The 20,297-nt window shown below is 38.9% G+C and overlaps 2 protein-coding genes across 2 annotated transcripts; both read left to right on the forward strand.

Annotated features, from left to right (window-relative positions):
- Positions 1–244: 244 nt before the first annotated feature.
- On the forward strand, positions 245–2,831 carry LOC110872923 (G-type lectin S-receptor-like serine/threonine-protein kinase LECRK3). The gene has a single exon (XM_022121830.2). It carries the CDS (start codon positions 265–267, stop codon positions 2,614–2,616), a length of 2,352 nt encoding a protein of 783 aa, XP_021977522.2. The 5' UTR covers positions 245–264; the 3' UTR covers positions 2,617–2,831.
- Positions 2,832–9,233: 6,402 nt separating this feature from the next.
- On the forward strand, positions 9,234–10,139 carry LOC110870054 (uncharacterized mitochondrial protein AtMg00810-like). The gene has a single exon (XM_022119254.1). It carries the CDS (start codon positions 9,234–9,236, stop codon positions 10,137–10,139), a length of 906 nt encoding a protein of 301 aa, XP_021974946.1.
- The last annotated feature ends 10,158 nt before the right edge of the window (positions 10,140–20,297 follow it).

Raw genomic sequence — 20,297 nt, forward strand, 5'->3', positions numbered from 1 at the left:
ATAAATAAAAGAAGGTTTATATACAACAGTATTAGGGTTAACTCACAAAAGTGGTCTTTATGTAACCAACAAACATAACGTTGTGAAATAGGAATAGAAAATTATTTTTATGTAAATATAAAGTAGTTACACGACACAAACAAACAACCATATCCGACAGGCCACCCTTCCCCACACGGCTATAAGACTTCCATTTGCCACATTTTTTCTTATATAAAAAAATACACAATAAAATATATGGATATTTCCCTTTCACATTCACATATGGCGAACTTTATTGCCTTTGCCTTTGTGTGCACTATTTCCCTTGCCTTCGGTACAGCAAAATCCCAATCTAATGTAACCAGAGGTTCTTCTTTAAAGCCTACTGGTGCCACCACCTCTTGGTTGTCGCCATCGGGGTTATTCGCCTTCGGTTTCTACCCACAAACGCGTGGCTACGCGGTTGGTATATATATGGCCGGGATTCCAGAAAGGACTGTAGTCTGGACGGCTAGTCGTGACACCCTTCCATTCTCAAGTAATGCTACTTTGAGATTCACATCTGATGGAAAGCTCTCCGTGGAACAAACACAGGGTCAGCATATCAATATAATTGATGCTGGTGGTGCTTCTTTTGCTTCCATGCAAGACTCCGGTAACTTTGTGATCTACGATTCCAAAGGGAAGAGGGTACTTTGGCAAAGCTTTGACCACCCAACCGAGACCCTTTTGGCCGGTCAACATCTCCAGCCCGGCCAAACGATGTTTTCAAGTGCCTCGGAGACAGATCAGTCGATTGGGGTGTTCAAGCTCAGTATGCAAACCGATGGGAACCTCGTGCTGTACCCAAATAGAGGGACCGAAGATCATGCATACTGGGCTACCGGCACATACACAGCTGGACCTAACGTGACACTAAATCTTGATTCTAATGGTTTTCTTTATCTGTTGCAAAATTCTACCTTCTTTATCAATAATCTTACCCAAGGAGGAAATGCGACAAAAGATGAACTGTATCTCATGAAATTTGATGTGGACGGTATCTTTAGATTGTATTATCATAATCTGACTAACATGGGCAGCAATGGATCTGCCATATGGGCGTTGTCACCAAATAAGTGTATAGGGCCGGGTCTGTGTGGCATAAACGCGTATTGTTTGAGCATGAATGATAATGCAAGATGTCAATGTGTACCAGGGTTTGAAGTTGTGAATCTAGAGCGTTGGAGTTTGGGCTGCCTGAGAAAGGAGACCGTAGAAAGCTGCAACATTCAAAATGCAGGTACCACAATCCATATGACAAATTTGGATAATGTTCGATGGGAAGATGCCGCATATATCATCCCAAAAGCACCAACACAAGAAGAGTGCTCCTCTGCTTGCCTAGAGGATTGCAACTGTGAGGCGGCACTGTTCAACGGACAAGAATGCAAGTTGCAGAGGTTCCCGTTAAGATACGTGGAAGTAACTGATAGCGAGTCCAGTGTTGGGTTGATTAAAGTATATACATCAACTCTAAATAATGGAACAAATCCAACTAATAAATCCATTCGTGTCAAGAAAGTGGGACAAAAGGATATCATGATTATTGGGGCTTCACTCATCTCATTTGCTGTACTTGTTTTACTATTTTCTGGAGTAATCATGTATAGAGCTCAAGTTTGGGCATACAAAAAGATATCTGAGAATCTAAGTGTCCAGTTATTCGAGGACACGGGGCCTCGGGCATTTTCTTATGCGGCGTTAGAAAAAATTACAAATGGTTTTGAAGAAGAACTGGGTAGAGGATCATTTGGGATAGTTTACAAAGGTATCATAGAGAGCTCCATGAGACAGGTCGCAGTGAAGAGATTGAAAGAAGAATTGGCACAAGAAGGAGAACGAGAATTTCAAACTGAAATGAAAGTGATCGGGAGAACACACCATCGCAACCTAACAACGTTGCTCGGTTACTGCTGTGAAGGTCCCGAAAGGCTACTGGTTTTTGAGTATATGACTCAAGGATCACTTGCAGATATACTATTCGCAGCCACAGAAAGCAAGCCAAAGCCGTGTTGGATGCAAAGAATAAGAATGGCAGTTGATATAGCTCATGGCATCCTTTACCTACATGAAGAATGTGAAAACCCAATAATCCACTGTGATATTAAGCCACAAAATATACTTATGGATGAGTATGGATGTGCCAAGATTTCTGATTTTGGGTTGGCTAAACTACTTGAACATGATCAAACTAAAACTTCCACCTTGATTAGAGGAACAAGGGGCTATGTTGCGCCTGAATGGCACAAGGGGCTACCGATAACAGTTAAGGTGGATGTTTATAGTTTTGGAATTGTTTTGTTTAACATTTTATGTTGTCGGAGGAATGTGGACGACAATCTTCCTGACAGTGAAGCCATTCTTCAAGACTGGGTGTACGAGTGTTATGCAGCAGATGAGCTATTGAAGCTGGTGGATTATGATGAGGATGTAGAAAAGAGCAGGCTCGAACAAATGGTCAAAATAGGGCTTTGGTGTGTTCAAGAGGAGCCATCTCTCCGCCCTTCGATAAAAAGAGTGGTGTTGATGCTTGAAGGGACCGTCCAAATACCAACACCTCCCAACCCTACTTCATTCCTCAGTGTCGTTTAGCTTACAAAACCAGATAAAAACATCATTCTATTTTCAGATTACGTTTGGTTTACCAAGCAAGTATTTAAAGGAAACTATTAGAGCAGACTGTTAGATTATTATGTAGTTTGTTTTGAGTTTTACAGTTATATATAACCTTGCATCATAGCAGGTAGTCTGTTCCAACAAGTATTTTTTATCAATAATCTCACATTCTCACTAGCAGCTCATCAAGTGTTTTCCCCTCTACTTTTTTCCAGTTTTTTGTTTATTGCAAACAAATATGCTACCATTGTTCAACAACAGAATAATAGTTACAAACAATGGAAAACGAAATAACAATTCCAACATCAAAAATATAAATTAAAGAGCAACAATAACCATAACCATCTGCTTTTGTAAATCTGGTTTCAAAACCCGTTGAAAATTTTTACAAGGAAAGGAAATCCTATTGCAATAAATCTCAACAGCACAGAAGAAGGTAAAAAGCAATAGCATAACAGGTATTACATCCACAAAACAAGTACCACCTTCATATTACTGGAAACTGGCAGAGGCTGCTCGAAATTAGCAGTATGGCTGCCCATATTTAAAGGTTTAAAATATTTATAATCGTATGAAAAATATTAAATTTAAAAGGCTGTAACTAAGAGAAATCGTCTTCCTATCAAATCCGTTTTACTCTGAGAAATTGTCTTATCAAATTTCTGTAATATTTCAATTACAATTCTTCGAACCCAACACCAAACCAAAAAGTGTATTGTTCGAATATAAACTTAGCATATATATTTATTTTTATTATTATGTAATATTATTATAATTATTATAGGTTATTATGTTAGTGGCGGTTATCACTCTTAACCGCCAATTAGATAGGTATATATACGAACATTATGTATCATTTTATAGTTAGCAAGATATTTACAGAAATATCCAACTTTATGTGCATCTCTATTCTCTGCATATACAGATACATATTCATATCAAACACACAGTAATATGACGATGATGATGATGTTAACGGTGATAGAAGTATCACCGTCTTCCGCTGTCAATATGTATGAGGCACATTAAACCGAACATGATACAAATAGTCGTTTGTTGACATGAATGCGACTTGTTTATCGTATTATAAAACTAAAACTTATGAATTCGCACCCTAAAAACTATCTAACGTCAAACATTTGAAGTGATATATGATTATTTCGAAAAAACCACATAATAAGGAAATTGCAAATCAAAAGGTGTTCACTGTTCAGTTTAGAGTTTCTTCTCATTCCATTTTATTTTCACCACTCTTGTATTATTGGGAGTGATATCTTGAATAGCATCATCCATTTCCTTTTTTGGTCATCCTAGAACCATGGTCGCAAAAGTCGCTAAACGCTCTCTAGTCGGAGTTGAGAGTACCCGAGGAGTACTTGACCTAGGCGGAGAGTACTCAGGCGTCGGCATCCTACCTTATAGCGATTACTCGGGAAGTAGTCGACGTCCGAGACCTTGTTTTACAACATTGCCTATAACATTAAATAAGAATATTATAACTCAGCAATGAACAAGTGATTTGAGAATTATGAACACAAAAAATTACATGAATCTTCTAAATGCCATTCTTGTATGCATAATAATTTAGTAATTTGGTGATATGGATTAAAAATCTTCTACCAATACCAAAACAAGATTTAGAAGCACTTGTTCATTGCTGAGTTATAGACAATGCATATCTAGCAACTCTACCAAACTTTGGATAAGTACACGCATGTGCTTGTAAGAAAATCAGTAACTAATTTGATATTTAAAAGAAGGGTGTTGCTAAATGCACTCCCATTTTTTTTAATTTTACTGGTTGCACTCTCCCCCTGAAGTTTATAAATAAATACAATCATCCCTTGTATTTTCTAATTTTTGAAAATTTGTATTAAGAAATATCCCTATTTTTCTAAGGGTTTATCTAGTTGTCATAGTTTGAATATTTAGGTATATACGTAAAATTCTATGGAAGAAAAAAAACTTGCACTGATTGAAAAAAGAATATTAAGAGAGAGCTTGAACAAAACAATTTTTTTCAACTTTGATTTTCATCATAGTTGTTCTTGGTATGTATTCTAACTAAAAGTCTTCATTATCTTTTCAAAAATTTCATCAAAAGTTTTCGTTCTATACCAATTAAAATTGATGTACGGTTTCAATGCGTATTGTTTGAATTTCTTCAAAAGTTATCACTGTATAATTCAACTTTGATGTACGTTTTAATTCAACATCCATATTACTTTTTTTTAATCAAAAATTGATGTACGATTTTAATTCAACAAAACTTTTTGTACATTGTAAAGTTCCTATTAAATTTTAATTCTTAATACATCATAAAGTGATTATTTATTTATATGTTGGAAATTGCTTTCGGGTTTGTCTCTGATACAACATATTGGGAAGTTATGTACAGTTTTCGTATAAACCGGTATAAGGAGCTAAAAAATCCTAATCCAGACCGAACTGTACAATATGTTGGTTAAACTTCACTTGTAATTTGTTTCGGTTAAACTTTATTTGTTTTAGTTAAATCTTAACTTTAATTTGTTTTAGTTAAACTTTATTTGTTTTAGTTAAATCAAAGTTGAAAAAACGGGTGTGGTTAAATGCACCTCCACCTTTAGTGTTATATTCGGATTCCACTTGAGTAACAAGAATTTAAATAAAATAAGTGTAAACCATTATACCTGCACTTCCATCATAGAGCATTTGTGTTGGCAAAATATTTGAATGCATCGGTCAACGTAAAGACCACCATTTGCACCAACATATTAATTTTATAAATGCATTGATCAGCATAATAACTTTATGAATTAAGGATTTATTGGTGCCATAGTATGTTTGAATCGATCAACATAAATAACTTTAGCAACACCCTATTTAAAGGGATTGAACAAAGGACATAAGGATTTTTTTTTTTAAAAATAGAAAATATAAGGGTGGACTTTAAAAATTATAAAACTGATATTTTTGAAAATGAAGGTATAAACAGTAAAAGTGGAGGTGCATTTAGCCACACCCTTAAAAGATTTGAGCATTATTTAGAATTTATGATAAATGAATTTTGTGATGATAAAGGTGCTACTTTAACAACGGTTAACCCTATGTTTTATAATAGAATATTATTGTGTCATTATTGTAATTATTGTAATTACTAGTTTCCAATTATACGAGATTCCAAATTGATCTCCTTTGTATTATTTAAACCCTTGAATGTTAATGAGAAAATCAAGGTTTGAGAATTATCTCTTCTAATATGGTATCATTGTAAAACCCTAACCCCCCATCCCTTCCCTGCCGTCACCACCACAGCACCTCTGCTTTTTTTTTCTTATCCTACTGCACATTGATCCCCCGTCCTACACCCTTGCTACCCCTTTTGTCCTGTTTCTGACCCAAACCAGTTCTCATGGCCGAGAAGATACACCCAACCATCACCGTCAACAACATCCGAAACTCCATACTCGTCCTCCTTGAATCCGAATCCAGCCAATATGGCCTGTGGTCAGAACTATTTCAAAACCACTACCGTGCTTTTCAGGTCATCGACCACCTCTCTCTTCCTCCCACCACACCAGCATCATCCTCTTCGGAGGCTGACAAAGACAAAGACACAACCTCAAAACCTACGGATGAACTCTGGTCTCGGCTCGATGCCATTGTTAAACAATGGGTCTAAGGGACTATTTCTAACGATCTTCTCAATACTATTGTCATCCCCAACACGTCGGACTATGATGCTTGGTCGGCTATTGAGGGTCTCTTTCAGGACAACAAAAACTCTCGTGCCACATATCTCATGCAGAAATTTGCCACCACTTGTTTAGATGGTTTTCCCAATATGTCTGCATATTATCAAGCCATCAAGTCCCTTGCTGACCAACTTGCTAATGTCGGTGCCCCACTTGATAATAAACGCCTTGTTCTACTCCTCCTTGCTGGTCTCACGGATCAGTACGAAGGCATATCCACCATCCTCCAAAAAAAAACCCAATCCTTCTTTCTATGAAGCACGATCACAGCTGTGCATGCTAGAAAGTCAAAGAGCCGAGAAAGTCTTGTATGCCACAAACCTCGCCAATCAAGCCCTGACTACCACCACATCTAAAATCCCAACCCAAACCACCTCCCACCCGACCAACCAGACTCTGAACCCAACCCTAATCCCACTCGCGGCCGAGGCCGGTCACGGGGACGTGGCCGTGGCCAGTCCTCTTGGTCTCGGGGCTACAACCCTGGTCGTGGTCAACCCTACGGTGCGTGGACCTCCCCTACTACCTACACTTGGACCATTCCCAACCCGAACACCAACTCCTCCTCACCACCACCCTGGCTCTCCTGGTCCGCAGCTACACCACCTCCTTGCCCTTACCCCACCACTACCCCACCACCGCATACTAATCCCAGCCAAGGCATTCTCGGCACCCGTCCTCATCAGGGTCACCAGGCTACATACCACCCACTGACATCCAGCAGGCTCTTTACACCATGTCCCTAAACCTACCGGATTATCAGCATGGAGTCATGGACACGAGTGCAACTATCAGCATGGACCCCAATTCAGGTAATTTTGGTACTATACTTAATAATTGTATGAATGAAAATATTATCGTTGGTGATGGAAAATCCATCCCGGTACATGGACATGGACCACAAACCTCCCCCCCCCATATCCACCCTTCGTCTTAAACCGTGTCCTTTATGCTCGTAAACTTGTTAGAAAACTAATTTCAGTGCGTCAATTCACTAGAGATAATTCTGTATTTGTGGAATTTGACCCGTTTGGTTTTCTTGTGAAGGACTACAAGACCCGGATTCCTATAATCTGGTGCGATAGCAGCGGTGACCTCTACACCTTCTCCAAGGACTTCCACTGCTTCTCTACCTCCACCACTGCTGCTTAGTCCTCTACTTTATGGCATCAACGCCATAGCCACCCAGGCCTGGCCCTACTTCGGTCTTCAAAAAATTCTAATTCCCTTGTTTTTAAGACTTTAAATAAGAATGTTTGTGAACCTTGTTTTTTGGCAAGAGCACTTGGCTCCCCATTTATTCATCTAATAATATTACATTCCAACCATTTGAGATTATGCATAGTGATGTTTGGACCTCCCCAGTTTTAAGCTCCGGAGGTCACCGTTATTACGTGTTATTTTTAGATGATTATACAAACTTCTTATGGACGTTTCCTATCTCAAACAAATCACAAGTCTTTGCCATATTTGAAATCTTTACCAAACTTGTCCACACCCAATTTAATCGCACCATTAACCATTCAATGTGACAACGGAAAAGAATATGTTAACACGTCCTTTAAGCAATTTTTTGATAAAAATGGGATACTTTTCCGTCTTTCCTGCCCCTATACTTCGTCACAAAATGGAAAAGCGGAACGCAAAATCCGCTCCATTAATAACATCATTAGAACCCTACTTGCTCAATCCTCTTTACCCGCCAACTTTTGGCATCATGCCCTTGACACCTCCACCTACTTAATTAACATTACTCCCTCTAAAACACACCACTTCAAAACACTTACCCAACTACTTTACCACCAGATACCGACATACGACCACTTACGCGTATTTGGGTGTCTTTGCTACCCACTCAAACCTTCCACCACTATTAACAAACTTGAACACCGTTCTTACCCGTGTGTTTTCCTCGGGTATCCCTCCTCCCACCGTGGTTATAAATGCTACAACATACAATCCAAAACCATCACCATATCCCGTCACGTCCTTTTTGACGAGTCTACCTTTCCATTCACCAACCTCACTCACACATCTCCATTCAACTCGTACAACTTCCTCACTGATCCCCTACCTACATCCCTATGGCCTTCAGTCTCTTTTCCTTCGAACCCACAACAGCAAAACCCTTCCCCACCTATCCCTTCTTCGACCCAGCCCAACATCCCTACTACCTCAGCCCACTTAACACCTCCCACCTCCACTACTACATCACCGGCCCATTCAACATCTCCCACCCACACCAACACTTCACATACTCACCTACTCAAGACGCCGCCCAGTTACCTCCACAACCTATACGGCCCAACATCCACAGCCCAATACCAACACCTCAACCTCCCCTGCCCCTCATCCACCGAACCCATTAACCACACCCGACCTAACTCAACCGGCCCCACCATCCATCGTCTAACTGACCCACACGCGCACCATGCGTACTTGGGCTATGGACGGAATTGTCAAATCTAAACGACTTTTCAACCTACACACAACTAACATAGTCCCCGTTCCCAAAAACTCGTCCATGGCCTTGTCCATACCAGAGTGGCATACTGCCATGACCAATGAGTTTCACGAACTTCTTTAATAATAATACTTAGGAATTGGTTCCACACCAACCACATATGAACATCATTAGAAGCATGTGGTTACTTAAACATAAATTCAGGTCCGACAACACTCTTGAACGGTATAAAGCCCGGTTAGTTTGTGATGGACGTTCTCAGCAGGTTAGTATTGATTGTGGGGAAACCTTCAGTCCAGTGGTTAAACCGGCAACCATTCGTACTGTATTGACTATTACACTATCAATGTCATGGCCGGTCCACCAACTAGACGTTACTAATGCTTTTCATCATGAGAATCTCCATGAAACCGTGTACATGCACCAACCAACATTTCACCGACTATGTTCTTACCTTGGGATTTGTTCAAAGTGGTTGTGATGCGTCCTTGTTCATCTTACATCATAATGGCAACACCGTCTATCTTCTTCTGTATGTAGATGACATCATTCTGGTAACATCTTCGACATCTCTTCGTCAGCACCTCATGACTTATCTCTCAACAGAATTTGCAATGAAGGACCTCGGGGCATTAAGTTTTTTTCTTGGGATCTCTGTGAACCGAACTCAGGACACTATGTTCCTATCTCAGCAGACCTACGCCAGTGACATTATAGAGCACGCGGGTATGTCGTCTTGTAAACCCGCATCCACTCCAGTTGATACAAACTCCAAACTCAGTGCAACATCAGGTACCGATATTGAAAACCCTACACTTTACAGAAGTTTGGCAGGGGCACTACAATACCTCACTTTCACTCGGCCCGACATCAGTTATACGGTGCAACAGGTATGTATGCACATGCACGCGCCCAAAACAGATCACTCGAATGCTCTCAAGCGTATTATCTGGTACATTCAAGGCATAGTCTCTTACGGTCTAACTCTGTCATCTCACAGGGATCCCGCACTTCTTGCTTATACGGATGCTGACTGTGTTGGTTGCCCCGACACTCGTCGCTCTACGAGTGGTTATTGTGTCTACTTAGGAGACAATCTCGTCTCCTGGTCTTCTAAACGCCAGCCAACCATCTCCCGCTCTAGTGCCGAAGCTGAATACAGAGGAGTGGCTAATGTTGTTGCTGAAATCTGCTGGCTTCGCAATCTACTCTTGAAATTGCATCGGCCCCTTTCTAAAGCTACTATTGTTTACTTTGACAATGTGAGTGCTATCTATCTCTCCAGCAATCCTGTTTAACATCAGAGAACAAAACACATTGAACTTGACATCCACTTCGTGTGCGAACAAGTTCAGCGCGGTCAAGTTCGTGTTCTCCACGTTCCTTCTCGTTACCAAGTTGCTGATATTTTCACGAAAGGATTACCGTGCGTTCTGTTTGAAGACTTCCACTCCAGTCTCAGCATACGGTCAACTCCCGCTTCGACTGCCGGGGTGTAATAGAATATTATTGTGCCATTATCGTAATTATTGTAATTAATAGTTTCCAATTATACGAAATCCGAAATTGATCTCCTTTGTATTATTTAAACCCTTGAATGTTAATGAGAAAATCAACGTTTGAGAATTATCTCTTCTAATATTTTAAAAAGAAACAAACAAAATAAAATGAAAATAACAAAAATAAAAAGAAACAACATTTTGAAATTGATCATAAAATTAAGAAGTTTATGAGAAAAAAATTAATTAAGGAGTTATTAAACCTAAAAGAAATAATATAAAATAAAAAGAGAAGAATAATATGCTCATATATTCTATAAATTTTAGTTGTGAATAGTAGTTTAATAAAGTTATTTTTTTTCCTATTAGTTTAGTTCTTTTTGTTTTATTTATTATTATTTACTTTATATTTATTAGTTTAGTACTTTTTAATTTATAATTTATTTACTTTATTATAATTAAAGTTAACTATTAACTTTAGACATGTTTACTTTATTAGGTTGTTTACTTATTTTTACTATCGTTTAGATTAAAACCTACATAATCTATATTAACCCTTCAATATACTAGGTTACAAATTTAATAATTTTTTTATTTAACTTATTATAGTTAAAGCTAACTTTAAACTCTAAACATGTGTTACTTAACGGTGTTGATTACTTCTTTTTATTGTCGTTTAGATTAAAGTCTGCATGATCTATAATAACTGACGGATATATCAAATAACAAATACATTATCGCCATCACCCCGCCGCGAAGCGCGAGCTTCAATACTAGTTTATTTACAAAAGAATACTAAGAAGCGACTTGAAGTATTGAATTCCATGTTCTCGCTTCACAGCAATGCAGTGAATCTCTTTCACGAACATCCAGATTAGTATTCTTCCCTGAGGACGACCCTTTTCTTACTTCATATAATCAACTTGTACTACAAGAGGGGCTGGTTTTGCAGTATTTGAAAGGAAGTTCTTTCTCCATTCTTCAAACGAATCAGGTGGAACATCAGATGAGTCATGATTCTTCAATCTTTCGTCGATCTCATCCATGTTATCTTTCAACCAGTCTTCATCAAATGGATTGAGCTAAGTACCGTATTCTCTTACGTATTTCGACTTCTCGGCATCGCCTTCGAACACTATTTCATCAAGACCATCCAAGTTTGTTGCTTCGGGTTCACTTGGAGTCTTGTCAATTGTAGCATCATCGACTACTTTCATATCAGTTAACCCCAAAATCTGTTCATCTGTCATCTCAGAAATGAACTCTTCGTCTTCTAAGTCTTCTCGACTAACCGGAGGGCATGCTTGCAAGGCAATATTAGCTGAGCTTGACGCTACATTCTCACCAGCTGTAGAACTTTCAGGAGGACACACTTGCAAAGCAATACCACTTTCCAGCTATTCTAGATCATCCTTTGATCCACCTGAAGTGCCTTAAGTAGTCTCACTCTGCTGATGCTGATAAACAATAATCTAAGTTGAAGGAGAAGCCCTATGTGGCTCAGAGGAGGCTGACGCATCAGGGTTACCTTGGTCTTCGCTATCATGATCAGGCTTTCGAAGAATCTCTTGTTCTTTGCATCGATCAGACCATAAAATGTTCACCCCCTTTCTACTTATCTCGAAGGCAGTCTTATTAGATTTGAAACCATCCACCAGTGTGGTGTTCCTGCTATCATACCATTCCTTCATGAAATCATGCCTTTCAGCCAGACGATCTGGAGATTGTTTCACGGCAATACTTTGTTCCTTCACTCTCTTCAACTAAATACCGCGAGCATTGTTAGCTGCACGATCTTTAACAACTGCCTTGCTGGTTCTTCATCAGCAACTTTCAGACGTTCATTCTCAGCTTAGAGTTGCGTCATTTTAACTTGTTGTTTTCCAACAGTTTCCTTTAACTTATTAATCTCCACTTGCTGAGCAATCACCGTGTTTCTATTTGCCACCATAAATTCCGAATTCAGATTGATTTGTTCTGCAGCAGCTTGTAATTGTGAAAATAGAAAGTTTACCTTTTCATCCGGTCCCATTTCTGAGAACATTCTGCCACGACGTTCTGAGCTTCGCTGATGAGCTACAGATCGTTGTTGATGACTCGAGGAAGTTCCATGTTGTGGTTCAGCTGGTGGAGTCACAACAGGAGTCTTAGTTGTAGTGGTAGCCGTTGGAGGTGGTTCAGTTGCTGTAGAAGGTGAGGTCATCACGGCTGTAGTTTCCTCCGCAGTGAAGGCAAACTCAGGATTGACATTTCCTTCGTGAACAGGCTCAGTAACGGTTTCATGTTGTGCAGCGCCAGGCTTTGCTGAAGATGTACCAATGTTCTTCTTCATCTTTTTCCTTTTACGTATAGTAGTCTTCTTCTTTTTCAGACGCTCTGCCTCTGTGTCGGAAGGCATGTAATCTTCATCCTGATCAGTACGAATCCTCCGCATTTGTCTAATGCCACGCTCGTCTATGTAGTGTTCATAACCCGGTTCAGGCGGATTATCGTCTGACTCAGATTCATCGGTGTCACCACTATGAGCACTCGCTCCACTTGCACCAACATTTCCGCCATCACCACCTTCACCAACTTCGTCATCACCTCCATCACCATCATCTTCATCGTCAGTATCACCGAAAATGTCTAACTTCTTTCGTCCAAACTTATCTTCTATCATCTTCTTTAATGTTGGTTCTTCATCATCAGATTGACTCTCGTCATGACTATCATTTGCCGGTGCCACGTAATTCTTATCCCCTAATGCACCAAACATCTTCCGAGGTGTACTTTCTGGGTAACATTTAGCAGCTACACCTTTGAAAATCTTCAATGAATGCTCTATCATTACATCAATCTTTAGAACATCATTTGCCTCCTTTGGAAGATCAGGATGTTGCACGTTCATAATCATTTGCAGGAATCTTGGATACATCCAAAACTTGTTACCACTAGCTCCTGTTCTCCTCAGATTCTCCTTCATGTCCGATAAGAGATACTTTGAAATATTGAACACTTTGTTCAATACCAAGGCGACCATCAAGCCAATCAAGTCATTACTCGCCATGTTATAACCACTTCGTCGATTGCTCAAACACTGAATGAGGACATGTAACAGGAACTTGTAACATAACGGAAACATTGTTTTGTTGATTTGTCCTCCGAAGATATCATCAATACATTTCATACGTAGCAAACCACTACGCTGGCACATAGTTGAAATAGAATCCGGAGCTTCTGGATCATCATTAAGTTGCAAAACAGTGTTGAGAATTTCAGCAGACACATCCACATTATGTTGCTTTACTTACCCCCGGATGATTTCTTTTTCACCAACCTGTATAACACTCGCGGAATCCCAGATTCTTTAACTCGCGTACCCACCTCGTAATTTCCTTGAAATCAGTCATCTTTCCTTCTAGATCCAGGTACACAACCATATTGTGGCGAGGTTCAGACATTTTCTGTTCCGGTTTTATCTGTCTTTTTCGTAGCAGGCTTCCGTTTTTGTTCCTTAGGGGCCATTCTACACATAAAAACGTCCACAATAAGATAGATAAACAAAAACACTTGATACTTCAACTTGAACATGTGAACAGTGGACAAGACACACTATGAGAAACCCAAATTTTCACTAAGTGTTTATCACACGAAGAACCTATTTTACACTAAGTGACTACTGGACGAAGAACCTTCATTGGACCAAGAACTTGTATCCACGAAGAATCAAGTTCTTCGTGACTATGACCCATGAAAAACCTAAGTCAACAATTAATCCCATTCTTCGTTGACTATAATGGTTCTTCGTCAATCAATCAGCAAAGAATGGTTCTTCATCTAATTTCACAGAAGGAGGGTTCTTCGTCGGAGTTCAAAGAAGAATGGTTCTTCGTCTGATTTCAACGAAGAATGGTTCTTCATCTCATAGGGTTTTTCGTCCACAATGAAAAGCGGTTTTTCATCTGTTGGCTATTCTTCGTCCCCAATTTCACATTCAATTCAAGTGTAGTCTTTTAAGAGCATATTGACAAGAGCCATTTAAAACAAGTGACAAAAGAATCAATACAAACCCAAGTTTACAAAAACCATCTTAACAAAAATCAAAAACAACATCTTGACATTAAATTCAAAACCCCTTGTACAAACAGTTAAAACCTCAAATAGTCAATTTCATTCAAAACTTTCAGTCCATTAACAAAATATCAAATAACTATTCATCTAGTTTCTGATTTTTCGTCAAGAACAGAGATTTCGAACAAAGAAAAACAGTTAAATAGGGGTTTTAACATGAACATTTTGAAGAAATTTGATTCATTATATTTGACACCCACAAATACACCTGTTACGGATCTTTAAATGTCACAGGAATATCAAAAAATCAAATAAAACATGAACAGATTTAGTAGTGGAGTTTATCAAACATCAGTTATCTTTTTCTCTCAAACATTCATCGAAGTAAAACAGAAGATTCAAAATGATGATCTTGATTTTGATTAATGCCTTTATCTCAAATAATCACTGAAACAAGATGGATTTTGTTTTAGGTTAAATTTGGTTTTTCGAAGATGAAGATGAAGGGTTTGCAGAGAGAGAAACTAAAAGGGTGATTTTGAATTGTAATAAGATTAACTGACAATGGACCGCCTTTTTACACTCTGACCCCAAGAAGAACCTAGCCTCACGAAGAACCTACAATGAGCCGACGAAGAACCTTGATGGGCTAAAACAGTGCAGCCCAGTTAACTTGATCCACGAAGAACCTAAGGTTTTTCGTGAAGACCCAAAACAGCGAAGAATAGCCACGAAGAATAGTTCTTCATTGACCAACACTATTCTTTGTTGGCCAACTTGGTTCTTCGTTGACCAATAAGCACAAATGTCACCAACTTAGAAGAAAAATGAACAGATTGAACAGACTTTGTTTTATGATTACCAGTTTTTCCAAAAGGAGTTTTTATGAAGTTATGATGTTAAAGACATGTTGGTTTTGGGCTTTTTCCAGGTAGAAAACATTCAAACTTCAACTTCGGCTAATAAAAAAACAAATTATAATAAAAATAAAAACTAAAATCTAAAAATCTCATTACAAAGAGGTAAACTAAAACAAACATTAAGAACATTAACTACCTATACACTAAGTTACCAACCTTTTTCGAGTTTCAAGGTAAGAGCATCATACCAGCTTACGGTCTTGTCAAAAACAGAATATTAAGATAAGCATCCTACCACAATTATCGGTATTGTTGTCCACATTAGCTTAGCTTATCAGATCTAATCACGATTAGGAGATACGATTTAATGTTTGATTTATACTACTCGTAGGTGTTCATCCACTCACGACACATTCCCGTATCAAGACATGCACGAGAATTCATCTTACCGGTGAGTATACCATTTATCATCTGTTTGAACGTATATATTGTGAGATACTCACTTATTTTTGATTGAAAACAAGCCCTATGTGATTAAATCAATTATTGATGAGGAACTTGATTTTCAGATGCATGCAGGGCACAGGAGCAAGTCCGTGAACAGGTTAGTACCATCGTACCGACAAAGAGACGAACTTGACTCCCTGATAAACTGTGATATTTTATCACTTATTCATTGGGTGGATGTGATATGTTTATCACTTATTGAGGTCGTATGCAATATTTACACGTATGTATGGTATCATGGAGGATCTTGACTTGCGTCCCCGTTATTTTTCGGTAAAAGATTCAACCATGATACCTAGATGATAAATCAGCATAAAGTCCGCATATCTCAGAACCTCGGCATACTATCAAACGAAATTTCTGTACCAAGACCATATGCCAATGAATGGTTCCCACCTGGTTTGCAGTTCGTTATGTTTATAACAACATGTACGTTTTAATCTGATTATGAGCCTACCGATGCATCATTAGTAGAGCTACTTATCGTTTTTCATTTTCCATTTTTGACCGTATTTGACAGACCACTGGTGTATCATCATCTTCTCTTATCTTTCCAAGAAACGCATTTTTGGTTTTTGGGTTTTTTAATGTTTTTGTATTTTCAAAATTTTTTAATGTTTTTGGATTTTCTCTGAATTTCCCCTTAAATGTAGAAAGTAAATAACTAAATGACATATTTTTGGATTTTTGCAATTTTCTGATGTTTTTGTATTTTTCATTTTTCAAAGAGTAAAGACGGAAAGCAGTACATAAATAAAAAAACATATTTTTGTTTTTTTTTTGTTTTTTGATATTTTCTGATGTTTTTGTATTTTCTTAAGATTTCTCCCCCTAAAATGCAAAAAGTAAATAAAGTGAAAATCTTTTTGTATTTTTAGTTTTTTTTAAAGAAAATATTTACAAAAACGATGACCAAAAGAAAATAATTAAAACGTGATTTATCAAAATCTTTTGTAAACAGGTCGGCAAGTTGGTGATCCGTGTGGATTTTAACAACATCGATAAGTTTCTTTTCTTAACAATCTCGTATGAAATGATACTTAATCTCGATGTGTTTGGTCTTTGAGTGCTGTACAGGATTACGAGTGATCTATAAAGCAGCTTCATTATCAACATAAATAGGAGTAGTTAGGAATTCAAAACCGTAGTCGCGCATTTGCTGTTGGATCCATAAAACCTAGGAGCAGCAACTAGTGGCCGAAATATACTCAGCCTCACATGTTGAAGTGGCCACACAGGTTTGCTTTTTGCATTGCCACATGACTAGGCGATTCCAAGAAACTGGCATCCCGTTGATGTTGACTTTGCATCAATCTTGCAGCCACCATGATCAAAATCACTGAATGCTATCAAATCAAAGTTATCATCCTTAGGATACCAAAGACCGGTGTCTAGACAACCCTTCAGATAATGAAAATTCCTTTTAACATCCATCATATGAGAAACTTTTGGATTGGACTGGTAACGAGCAAGAAGACATGTTGGATACATAATGTCGGGCCTTGAAGCGGTAAGATAAATGAGAGATCCGATCATAGCACGATAGAGAGATGGTTCCACATGTTCACCCGTTCCGTCAGGAGCAGTCCCATGATTTTGAGCCAGAGGAGTTCTCGCAGGCTTCGAGTCTTCCATCTGAAATTGTTTCAAGATATCCCCAACGTACTTCTTCTGATGAATGAAGATCCCTTTCTCAGACTGATGAACCTGCAAACCCAAAAAGAAATTCATTTCTCCCATAGCGCTCATCTCGAACTTCTCTTGCATCACCCGCTCGAATTCCTTGCACATTTCTTCATTTGTAGACCTGAAAATGATATCATCAACATACACTTGAACCAGCAGCAAATCCTCATTTCTTTCCTTGATGAAGAGAGTACAGTCGATCAACCCACATCGAAAACCATTCTGCAATAGATAGGAAGACAACGTTTCATACCAAGCCCTTGGAGCTTGATGAAGACCATAAAGTTCCTTGCTTAGAAGCCAAACTCTGTCAGGATGAATCGGATCTTCAAAACCTGGTGGTTTCTCAACATATACTTCTTCCTCAACCACACCATGAATAAATGCACTCTTCACATCCATTTGATAAACAGTGAACTTCTTGTAGGATGCATAAGCCAAGAAAATCCTTATCGCCTCAAGACGTGCCACTGGGGCATAAACTTCATTATAATTAATACCTTCTACCTGATTAAAGCCCTGGACAACCAATCTCGCTTTATTTCTCACAGCAACACCTCGGTCATCCTTCTTGCACTTGTAAACCCATCGAGTACCAATCTTCTTGTAGTTCGCGGGCCTGTTAACCAATTTCCACAAGCCCAATTTCTGAAATTGCTGAAGTTCCTCTTGCATTGCTTCAACCCATGAATTGTCTTTCATCGCCTCCTTCCATGATTTTGGCTCAACTTTACAAACATAACAGGCGAAAGACCAATCATTGATGTGTGCAAAATGCAACATATAAATTACATCAAATAAGGCATAAAACTAACCCTTTTTTAGTACTAATGTTGGAAAAAGTGTGTTTTTGTCTTCCTTTGGAATTTACACGACCAAATGAGCTTAAACGAGTAAAAGGAACAAATATACAGCAAAAACCAACATAAATACAAAGAAAAACGTGATATGCCCAACCCCTCGACAGCATCCCCAAAAGCAAAAATAAGAAACAGAAGACTGACCACGGGCCGTGCCCACTGGACACGGGGGCGTGGTCAGGTGTCTACAGAAAGGACAAAACTGTGGAAGCTTCTATGCCCACCACGGGGGCGTGCCCAGCTCAGCACGGGTCATGGTCAACGCTAAGATACGTAGATCTTGCAAAATCTTGGTAGTACAGATACACTTCTGCCCACGGGCCGTACCCAGCGAACGCGGGCCGTGTGGAACCCTATACTGACAATTGCAATTAATGAAGGAAGAGAAAAGGATGGCCACGGGGGCGTGTCCACTGGACATGGGGCCGTGGCCGAGCTTCTATTCAGGCTATAAATAGGGGTGCTTGGCTCACTTCAAAGGCATCCCTTGGCAAACCAGTACTCTCCCACTTATCCACCACTCCACCACCACTACACCACCAACACCCACCACCATCATCCATCATCCACCTTTATAGTGTGTAGTAGTCTCGGAATCCAAGATGAGTGCTTGTCAATCAAAGGCCATGTTTGGCTAAGTCTCTTACATCACTTGGTGAAGACAGGTCTTTTATGTATTACTTTTGATTTTTAATCTTTAGAAACTTTTTATTTGGTTTTGTATTAATGACTTTAATAACTAGTTTCTAATGTTGAAGGTGAATATTCTTTATCATTTGTCTGTGGTGTCTTGGCATTACTTTACTGTCTGTAAAAAGTAAAAGATTTACACCATTCATATCTCTACGGTCTATATAGAGGTATGTTGGCTACTTGGTCGGGGGTTAAGGGACTGGTTTAGTAAGGTTCTTGCCTTGTTCAGTGTATAGATCCTACAAGGACCTGGGTCAAGCTTACTAGGACCTCCTTCAATACCCACTGGTATTGGATGGCGGGGGTGCGAATGGCTTGACCTCCTCATATGTAAACTACTATTAATATATTAAACCAGCTACTTAGGACTGTATCCCTGCTGACTTAAACCACTTAGCGGAGGGTAACGTCACCTTCAAAAGAGGGGCCTACCACTTTTTGCATTAATAACTTAATTAATTATCTTTCAATATTCCGACCCTTTGGGATTGTATCCTTGCTGACTCAAACCACTGGGTTGAGGGTAACGTCACCTTCAAAAGAGGGGCCTACTACTATAACTAAGATAATCTCTTAAAAAGTCCGAAAGTGCAAAAATCATCAAAGGATACTTAAAAGGCGAGTCGGATCCAAGTGATTCATCTTGTCTATCTATTTTTATTTTATTTTTATTTCTGCTTTTTTAGTTTTATTTTTCATGTTTAAAACCTTTTCTCAAAAATTTAGATTGATTAGACGTTGAGGATAAACCGGTACTAAAAGCTCTTGTGTCCTTGGACGACCTCAGTATCTTACCAACGCTATACTACGCTCACGATGGGTGCACTTGCCCAAGTGTGTGTTTAGTGTTAGTAGAATATCGTATTTTATAAATTTAAAACTTGACTAATGTGTAAAATGGGCCTAAAATATCAATAAAAATATATCACACCTAACGCACACCAAGTTTTTGGCTCCGTTGCCGGGGACACAAGGATTTTAAGAAAGTTAGGAATCAATGGTCTAATCATTTTTTCTTATTTTTCTATTTTTTTAGTATTTTTCTTAATTTTTCAGCTTCTGCAGACTTCAGCACGAGGCCGTGCCCACTGAACACGCCCCGTGCCTAATCTTTGTTAGTGGCAATCCTGTTTTAAGTCAGACAGTAGCTGAACACGGGGTCGTGCCCACTGAACACACCCCCGTGTCCAAACCCCAGTTACCTAAAACAGAACCGTAAAGATTTAGAATGTTACTTTCTGACATAAACATGAGTGATATTGATTATTTTTACTTTCGCTCCTCTTATGGTGAGTGGT

The sequence above is a fragment of the Helianthus annuus genome, chromosome 8 (assembly GCF_002127325.2).
Source record: "Helianthus annuus cultivar XRQ/B chromosome 8, HanXRQr2.0-SUNRISE, whole genome shotgun sequence".
NCBI classification, from domain to species: domain Eukaryota; kingdom Viridiplantae; phylum Streptophyta; class Magnoliopsida; order Asterales; family Asteraceae; genus Helianthus; species Helianthus annuus.

What these genes read in the sequence shown, in the direction of transcription:
- LOC110872923 (XM_022121830.2), top strand. Translation starts at nt 265, where the DNA reads ATGGCGAACTTTATTGCCTTTGCCTTTGTGTGCACTATTTCCCTTGCC.
- LOC110870054 (XM_022119254.1), top strand. Translation starts at nt 9,234, where the DNA reads ATGAGAATCTCCATGAAACCGTGTACATGCACCAACCAACATTTCACC.